General features: G+C 48.5%; 1 protein-coding gene across 1 annotated transcript; it reads right to left on the bottom strand.

The window, feature by feature from the left end:
- Positions 1-605: 605 nt before the first annotated feature.
- On the bottom strand, positions 606-5,249 carry PLD6 (phospholipase D family member 6). The gene is made up of 2 exons (XM_037068827.1): positions 4,767-5,249; positions 606-2,518 (listed from the first exon to the last, which is right to left on the bottom strand). Exons 1-2 carry the CDS (start codon positions 5,194-5,196, stop codon positions 2,271-2,273), a joined length of 678 nt encoding a protein of 225 aa, XP_036924722.1. The 5' UTR covers positions 5,197-5,249; the 3' UTR covers positions 606-2,270.
- Between the last annotated feature and the right edge of the window lie 4,733 nt (positions 5,250-9,982).

Here is a 9,982-nt window from a genome sequence, read left to right as displayed (position 1 = left end):
GCAAACACCTTGTCTGAGTGGACACAAAACAGCATCCAGTTCCAAGGCGGATTTCAGTCCTGTCCTTCCACAGCCCCTGTGCCTTCCGAGGAGGTTTTCTTCCATTGCAAGTTCTTTTCAGAAAGGTTTACTATTAATCGAAAACTCTCCCCATCACTGCAGAGATGATGAAAACAAGATAAACAATATAAAGTTAAAAATTAGGAGATGACATCATTTCACAGTTCTTAAAACAGCAGTCTAGATAGCTTGGCTAGGTCACCTCATATGCATTTGAAGCTGTGCTCTGCACCGGAACACCAGCCTGCTTCTGGAAGAACACCCAGGGGAGGGGGGCGGGGCAGGGGGAGCAGGCTGCACGTGCACCCACCTTCACAAGTCATGCAGAGGCTGGAAACCGTACCAGAAGCAGTGTGTATGTTTGGAAACACTTCAGGACATCCCCAAAGAACACCCTCAGGGTTTACTCTCTTTTGAGAGACTCCTATGTTCACCAACAGTTTCTGAGTAGCTATATGTTGCCTCCTCCCCCCAAAAGTTGTACTAGTTTAATAAAGAGCAGCCATGATTTGAATGACCGAGTAAAAGGCAAGGACACACAGTACTGCCATTCCAGAATAAGCACGTTTATTCAGATGCGTGGGACGTGCAGAACCACATGGTTCATCACTCACGAGACAGCTACAGCCGCTCCCCTTTTCAGAACACACCCTGCTGGAGCAGACTCAGATTAAAATGAACAAAAAAAAAGAAAGAAAGAAACATGTCTAATGTACAACCATTTCTTGTGATTTCTGATCACAAGAAATAAGAAAAATTAACTTTGAGTTTACTTGCCCAACTCTGTAAGTCAAAGGTAACTTTTAAAAAAGGAAAAACATGCAACACTTAACAGCCTCTCCCAGTGGCTGCGTAACGGTGGTGGGAAGGAGACCCACACAGCACTGGACAGACCTCAGGACAGGCTGCACAGTGCGTGCACAGAAACATGAGAAGATGGTGAACAATCATTCACATGTTATCTGAGCTACCTAAAGATCCACGTTCTGCAAAAAATTTGGAGTATTTCACAAATGTATGTAAGGTACCTGCTCCTCTAATTACCTACAGATGTAAAATGCTGGGCTGATAATAAAAGTGGATCTGTAAGGTACCACAACAGGAAACTGTTTTCTCCTCTTTGGGTAATTCAAGGTTGATTACACTGACCAAAAGATGTGATTTAGCAAAGTCCATAGGAATTAAAGTGAAGGCCACTTCTAAACACACAACTATTAAATGTGAGAATATTAAAAATTAAAAGCATAACATACAGAAAAGCAAGTTCTGACCTTCCTGACAGATGATGTACCAAGCCACATGAAAAGAGAATAGAAGCTCCCAAGCATGAACAATGTCTCGTGTGCTTGTTTTAAAGCATAATCATGCCCAGAAGCCTGGGTGAGAGAACGGCATGCTTGCTGCAGTGGCAACTGCCACCACCAGGGGCCTGGAAGGCAGCTTCCCGCTCCCACCAGCCCAGCCCTGCTTTCTCCTCTGTCCCTTGTTTTCCTTCCTAACCTCTCCTTTCCCTCTTCTGACTCAGGCCTGCCAATAAGCCCCCACGGAGCTGATGAACAGCAGGGATGAAAAGACTGAGTCAACCACCTTGAGCCAATCCCAGGGTTCAGCTGTGCTGGGTGGGGACCAGACCAGTTCAGTTGGAGAAGAGGGGAGATTCTGGACATACCCAAAGGGCTGAGCTGATGGGGTCAACCCGAGAAGGGGGAGATTCTCTAGAATCAGGAAAGGGGATCAGACAGTCTTCAACCCTGAAACAGGCCTCACCCCGTTTTTGTGTGGCTGCAGGAAAGAAGGCCTCTGTTCTCAACCCAGGCACCAGGCAAGGTACCTTCAAGCGCACAAGCAGTTGTGGCTGCATTTACTTTGAGTGGAAGGAAAAACCAAAGTTCAGTCTAGAACAATTGACCTGATGCTGAAGAAATTTCCTTTTCCTTTTTAACACTAAACCCTCTTTAGTTCACTCCAGTATTTTATACAGGAGTATTTTATACAGGAGGATTTAGTCTGATCTTTTATACAATGTTGAGGTCTCTCTGGAACAGAATGAAGAATCTGCCGCTGTAGCTCGCAGCAGCTCTGGGCAGACACCAGCCAGTCGGGTCCTATTCCTTGTAGGTCCACTCTGGTTTTAACTGGTCGTAACAAAAGTTCTGGGACATTAAACACCTCTCCCCCCTCCAACTCAAGACAGAGGTGACAGCACAGCTTCAATGACTTCTCTTCTTTTGTGGGAAAAAAGTATACTTCGTAGGGTTAAACTCTTCCCAAATATGCTCAAATTCTTCCAGAAAAAGCCTCACATAGTCTTCATCCTCCATAATCAAAACATTTTCTCTATTGTTCTGAATGGCTTGTGTGGTCCAGTTAAGGGAGCCGGTGATCAGCACCTTCTTGTCCACGATTGCAAACTTGTGGTGCATGTAGCCCAGGTCCTGATCATGTCGCACCTGAATACCTGCAAAAAGGCAAGTTGGCTCTCACCACTGCCTCCACAGCCCCTCCCTCACAGGGCTCGGCTCCCCCTCAAGGGGGGACATTTGCTAGCAGCTACTAACTTTGCTATTTTTCTCCAAATTGGTGGGAAAGGGGCAAAGCTTGTCACTTGGGCAGGTGGTAGTGGATGAGCCAGACAGTGACCAGCCACAACCAGCTCACAGGAGGGGATGCTAAGGGGCACTCTGGCACAGGACGGGCACGGACAGTCCCGAGGGTAACAAGGACCATGGCAGGCAGGCAGACACTGCTCTCCTAACATTACTGAGTTTCCTCTGGGAACAGCCCACCCCACACCTCTGGAGGCCATACTGACCAGCATCACTGTCATTCATCTGGCCAGAGGCCATCAGAGCAAATGTCACTGGCTGGGGTTTCCTTGCCTCTCAATTTTGCCCCAGACTGGATGCCCTAGTAAACACCCCCAGGCTGGGAGGTGCACCCAACCCTGTAAGGAGAAGGCCTGAGCACAGGAGAAAGCAGGCCTCAGTGAGAGGCAGCCAGAGAGAATTCGGGGTCCCCGGAGCCAGCCTCTCCTCATTACTATTTCAACTTCTGGCGGAAGGGGATATTTCGCTGTGAAATCAGCAGTTGTACTTGCTGTTCCTCAAGCTGGGAGGCTCCCTCAGAGTGCTGAGCTCTGCTGGCACATCACTCCTCCACTCCCTGTTTTCTCACATGTCCTGGACCCTCTTCCTACTGTTAAGCACTCATGCTTCAGTCGGATTCCCCACTGGGTCCTGGTCCTGCCCACCACCATGACCCTGGCACCTGGAACTACGCCAAGCAAACACTGGCATGCAGACGTACTTGTTGAAGAGATGGAGGAGGAACAATGGCTGGAGTGCCTTCAGAGAGGAATCAGCCTTTTGAGAGAGCTACTTGCAGTGCCCTTTAAGGCTCTTCTCAAACCTGACATTTTGCAGTTCTCTAAAAGCTACCTAAATAAAACGGGCCACGCCTAACTTTCCCATTAAAAGGCTCAGCCCGTAACTCATGACTGCCAAGAGGAGTGGAAGTGAATATCCTCACTGTGTGAACTCAGTTCCCAACTCTGCCTACACGGGATGTCACCAGCACCAGAGGATGAAAGTGCTTCTGCCTCTGGAGAGCCCCAGGCAGAGCGGGCAAGCTAAGCCTGACTCGGGAAAGGCTTCTCTACCTCCTGGGTCACAGGAGGTCATGCCCATGCTTGTGCAACTCAGAGCACCGTGGGACCAGAGGGCAGCCTTCAGAGTTCTCAAGAGCCTTTCACGCCTTTCTGTCACTGGGCTACCAGAATTGAAGGGTGGAAAGGATGTCATGCAGGTCAGGAGACACACAGCCAACACACAAAACGCAAGGACCGGAGCTTGCTTGCAGGATGCTGCACTACACAGAGGTAGAAGGGTGAGACAAGGGATTCACAAGTAAGACCAGGATCTGATCTGTCCCCCACCCCAGAAAGAGAGGCCAGCTGGCCAGAAATAGATCTCAAGTGTTTTGCGGCTGTAGAAATACACCGTTCATCAACTGAATATTTTAGCTACACTTTTTAGATTATTTTTATTCATTTCAGAAGCCCTGAGCATGAAATTCACTAGTGTACTTAAGGTGAAATGCCTTTTTTTCCTTTAGCCCTTCAACTCTGAAGCCTGACCATTGCAGTCTTTATGCACTAGCTCCGATGAGCAAGCACAGACAAAGGGTGGGGGGACTCGTGGCTTCATCCTTAGCCTCGCCCTCATCTCCTAAGTACAGTCAGGCTAAGCCACCCTCACTTTGGGATACAACTCCAGCTCTTCCCAGACACGGGCATTCCCTATTGGTCCCAAGGCCAACGAGGGTTCTGGGAATGTGGGGACTCCCAGGGACTCTGTCCACTTCCCGGGTGTGCGTGGGCACACCCCTGGCCTCTGGGAGTCCCCAGATCTTCCTCCACTGGCTGGGAACATGCAACCGGCTCACACTCATATATCTAGCATGGCAACCTCCTGCACAAAAGCGCTCCCACAGCGTGGAGAAAGAAGCCCTTTATGGATGGCCCTGGAGTTTCTCCAGGATAAAGCTGCCCTGACCTCACAAAGCCTCCATGGGAAATAAATGGGATCTCACCTGTACTCAGACCCCTATTCCCAAATATCTGCTTCCGACATTCTCCCTTCTGCCTATGGTCCTGGATATCAAGTCTTCCTCCCGGCCTGCGCCCCCAGCCTGGGCATCCGGCCTACCTGCCTTGCGAAGCAGGCCGATCTGCGAGCCTTTGAGTGCCATGTAGTCGCAGTCGGTGACAACACGGACGCGCACCCCACGCTGGTGCAGCAGCTGTACCGCCCGGCCCAACTGCGGGCTGGAGAAAGCGAAGAGGCAAAGCTCCAGGCTCACGCGGGCAGCCAGCAGGGCGCGCAGCAGGCGGCTCAAGGAGCTCTCACCATGGGGCAGGCCGCACCGGCAGCCAGCGGGGGGCGCCGACGGACCCGGGCCTGCCACCCGCAGCAGGGCCTCTGTGCAGGTTACTTGAGATGGGAAGAAGAGAACTTCATGCCGTGGCCTCCGCCGCCGCCCGGCCCACCACCAACGCAGGGCTGAGGGCAGCGCCTCCAGGGCCAGCGCGAGGCCCACAGCCACCACCGCCACCACCTGCCAGCGTAACCGCCCCATGCCGCCAGGGAGCGCCAAACGATCACAGGCCCGCCACTCCCAACGACCACGCGCCGCCAACCACAGGCTGCCGCCGCCGCCTGCCGCCCCACTGCGCCTGCGTCCCCCTTCCGCCACGTGCTCCTGCTGCCCCCGCCCCGCCACCGCTACCACCCCACTGCGCCTGCGTGTTCTCCCTCCACCCACCGCCGCCCACCACCCACCGCAGCCCTCCGCCTACCGCCCCACTGCGCAAGCGCATCCTGCGGGCCTGGGGCTGTAGCCTGCACCACCCAGCTGGGCAGGGTCCTCTTACGCACGCCCCACACAGACCATCAAAGCCAGACACTGCTCTCTGCGCCTAGCACCCCACCGCTGCCCGCATCACATAAAGCCTGCTACAGCCCAGCCCCTCCTCCCTTCTGAAGCGACAAAGGAGTGCTGACTTCTCAGTTCCTACCTCCCGTTTGCTTTGGGGAAGGCACTGGGAAAAGGGTCTGGAAACAATGTTAAATAGCTGAAGAATGTGAAGGTGCTGGAGGCGTGGTGAGGTAGGGCAGGTACCAAGTCCAGGGGTAGGTGTTTTCTCCACCCTCCCAGTATAATTTTGTTATTTGAAGATGCCTATTCTGCTTTAAGCATAAACAGAGTGTAGGATAAGGCCATGGTCCTGTATTAGCAAGCGCTGGCCTCACTGTATCGCTTGGGAGGAGTACCCTGTTACCTTTAACAGAAAAAGGTAGAAAAACGGCTAAGACTTTTTTTCCTGTTTCCTCTTTGCTGAATCCTAGTCAATAATTCCCATAGCTCCATCGAAGTCTCTCTGGTCATCAAATGGAAATGATATATCCTCTGCAATTGTTTCATGATTTTCGTTAGTTACAAAAGCCAGACCCTAGATAGACAAAGCTGACCTAAGTAACCTTGGAAAACTTGTTTCTACTGGTAACTATATGACTAAACACAAAAAGAAGTACACATGAACACTGTGTTCCCAAGGGGGGATGGTAAGTAATTCTGGAACAGCTGAACACATGTACTGAAGTTGCCTGGATTAGTAAGTGCCTGACGGGTAGCCAGAGCCCGGTTCTCTGTGTTGCGGGGAAGGCTAGAATCATCCCTGTGAGAGATACATGTGAATGCATGTTTAGCTTAATATATATATTAATATAGATAATGTCACCACAGCCATCAATGCCTGCACCTAGCTCCCAGATCCTGGTTTCAAAATACCACTCTCCAATAAAAGGAACCAGAGGTCCTTAGAGAAATGACTGATTCTAGGATTGGGCAGGGGAAACATAAGGTGAACTTGAGGTATCTTGCATTTCCAGAAATTAAGGAAGTGTTAAAAAAGCAAAGGTATAGCAGCATGTCCAAAGGACATAGGAAGCAACCTAAAAGAACCCCCGAAGGCCAAATCCAGAACAATCTGAGGAACAAAATGAATAACTCAGTATTGGATTATAACCCAAGTATAAAATAAATATATACAAATCTATGCTGATGTAAATAAATGACTAAAGAAATGAGAAATTCACAAATATTCCTTGCAGAATTCTGAATAATACATGTAGACACGCCTGCTCCACACAAGAGGTTGAACTGAATCTCCCTGTGCCTTTGAGGGTAGGCAAGACTTAGTGAATACTGGGGAAAGCAGGAAAATAAACTTCACATGGAGAAAACTGGTAGACACCACCTCAACCAAGTACTAGCTAACATCACCAGGGACGGCGCGTGCTATCATGTACCCCTGATATAATGCGATGAGAAGGGTGCTTCGCCCCTGCAGCATTTTTCCCAATGGCTGTAACCAGTTCAGTGAGGAGAAAAAAACACCAGAAATCCAGATTGGAGAACAGGCTATTACATTCTACAGGATAACTGGCCAGTATTTCTCCATACTGCCAAGGTCACCATAAACACACCAACGTATAGTCCGGCTGGTGTGGCTCAGTGGGTTGGGCATCATCCCTAAACCAAGAGGTCCCGTGGTTCAATTCCCATTCAGGGCACATGTCCAGGTTGCAGGCCTAGTGCCTGGTTGAGGGCATTTGAGAGGCAACCAATCGTTTTTCACGTGATGTTTCTCTCCCGCTCTTTCTCCCTCCTTTCCCCCTCTCTAAAAACAAATAAAATGAAATCTTTTAAAACAAACAGGAACAACTTAGAAACGGCCAGAGACCAGAGGAGACTGGGGACATATGACAACTAAATGCATGTGATGCCCTCTTCTGACTGAGTCCTGGGACGGAAAGATGACATTAGTGGAAAAATTGGAGAAACCTAAATAAAGTCTTGAGTTTAATTAATAGTAACGTACCAATGTCAGTTTCTCCACTTTGACAAATGTATGGTAGTAAGATAACATGCTAACAATAAGAGAAAATGAGTGGCAGGAATGTGAGAAAACTCTGTGCAATTGTAACAGGGCAGTTTGGACAAGAGGTCACTGAAAAGGCAAGGGACCCCAGTGTGGCAGATTAAAATAGCAACTGGGCAGCTTGTGCCTTCCTAAGGGTGGGGCCGTGCAAGGGGGCTGCTGTCAGAAGCAAACTGTAACTAAATGCAACGAGACTGCAGGTGCCAGCAGTAGGACCACTCATGACATGCGGTGGGGCGGGGGGAGGAGAAGCTCATACAGTGCCTGTGTGAGCTGCAGGGGCCCGATGCCCCACCCTGGACAAACAGATGCTTGTGCACTGTGTGCAGCTGGAAAACTTTTGCCTTACTAAAAATAGCACCCAAAAGAGAGTCAAAGGCAATAGGGAGCTGACAAGAATAGTAGATGCTGGCACACTGTAGGAAGACCCTGATATTCAGTCACACAGAAACTTCTGAGCAGAGCCTTTAAAATGCATTGTGGCAGGAAACGCAGATCCGTAGGCTTCTTGCCCTTCCCCTGGCTGGCCCACTTGCCATAGTGAACCCAAAGTCCTGAGACTTGTTGGGTCCCCAAAGACCATGTGGTCTGCAAACGTCCTTAGCCCCCCTCCCCCACAGAAGACAGCAGCAGAGCTGGCGGTGCTATGAGGAACCTGCCTGGCCAAGCACACAGGCACACCGGTGAGCTGACGGCCGGAGAAAAAGCAGCTCCGGAGTAGAGAAACTGACTCTGTGAAAAAGGACTCGGGCAGGTGCACAAGGACTCGTGAGAGATGCTTAGAGCAGAACTATGACTGGCAATGCTGAGCGACAGACTTCTGTGTTTCTGAAGGATGGTACTTTTAAGTAGCATGTTCTGAAATCGGTCTGGCTTGGCAGAGGGTGGCGGGACCATTTGTTTTAGGCATTTTAAAGGGAACAGGACTTAACAGCAGAAATCTGCCATTACTCTAAAACTGTATAACCTTTAAATAAACCACCCATTCCTTTTCACCAAACTATTGTCTCTGGAGTGATGCCCCTTGGAAGCAAGTAATCAAACCCTACTGCTGTCTGGCACACTATTGGCTGGTTCCGTAACACTATCTATTTTTTAAAGTCTATGCAAACAGTCAATGTAGGTTCATCTTGTAACAAATGCACCACTCTGGTGAGGAGTCTTGATAATGAGAAGGCTGTGCATGTGTGGGGCAGGGGTATATGGAATATCTGTCCCTCCTTGTCAGTTTTGCTGTGAACCTAAAACAGCTCTAAAAATTTTTTTAAAGTCTTTTATTAAAAGTCTGTGCAAACCTTAAGACGTCTGTTCAAAAGCATCCAGCCATGTACTATGATAAATAGAGACATTGTAGATAAGAGGATGATACCTCAGCCCCTTCAAAGTAAATACCATGGGACCTCACACAGTTCTCCCAGTGTCATTAACAACTGTAGCACAATGATCTTTCTGCTCTTGTAGCAGAAACCGCAGGACAAATTTTGCCAACACATTTCATGCCAAGATCCTGCATCCAAATCTCAGACACAGTAGTTTCTGGAATCCCCAGATCAGCTTCTAGTTCTCAACAGTCGGTTGCCAGTTTTTGTTGATTGTAGCCCATCGACATTCAACACGTTCAACAGTCTCAGGTGTTCTGCTTGTTGCAGGCCTTCCAGAACACGGATCACCTCCAAGAGATTCTTGACAATCTTTGAAGTGTTTGTGCCACATTTTTATTTGTGCTGCACTCATTACATCATGTTCTAAAGCCTTCTGAATCATCTGAACAGTTTCCACAGAGGAATGTTCAAGCTTAACACAAAATCTGATGCAGATTAGTTTCTCTACTCGCTGTGACACTTGAAGGCAATGGCCACAAAGTGCACATGCTCACTCTACGGAGTCTACCACCCCCCACTGACCAGTACAGTGAAGTCGTCATTGTTCACACATGCACATTCCAGTCCACTGTCCTTGGCTGCCAGGTTACATTGATGTTACACAAACCATTCTTGTATTAACAATGATGGTACTTTTTCAGAACAGACCTAATATATCAGATGAGGGATTAATTTTCAACATATATAAGAAATTCTTAAACTCAATAGCAAGGAAAGAATAACAACTTAAAAATAGGCTAAAGACAAACAGCAAAAATAAAAAAATCTAAAAAATTTTTTAAAGTTTAATTTTATCAATCAAAGAGACATTATCAAGCATAAGACCATTCTCATCGTAAAAGTACCAAACAGAGGAGAGAGAGAGCAATAAAAATGACTGAAAACTTCCTTACACTGGTCAAGAAAATAGACATACAAGTCCAGGAAGCATAGAAAGTACCAAACAAAAAAAACCCAAAGAGGCCCACACCAAGACACATAATAATTAAAATTGAAACAGTTAAAGATATAATGAGCCCTGGCTGGCGTAGCTCAGTGG

Source organism: Sturnira hondurensis, unplaced genomic scaffold, assembly GCF_014824575.4.
Source record: "Sturnira hondurensis isolate 20B ecotype Veracruz unplaced genomic scaffold, ASM1482457v3 Scaffold0018097, whole genome shotgun sequence".
Classification (NCBI taxonomy): Eukaryota; Metazoa; Chordata; class Mammalia; order Chiroptera; family Phyllostomidae; genus Sturnira; species Sturnira hondurensis.
The sequence above is the reverse complement of the archived record's forward strand: the minus strand, read 5'-3'. Positions and strand labels throughout refer to the sequence as shown.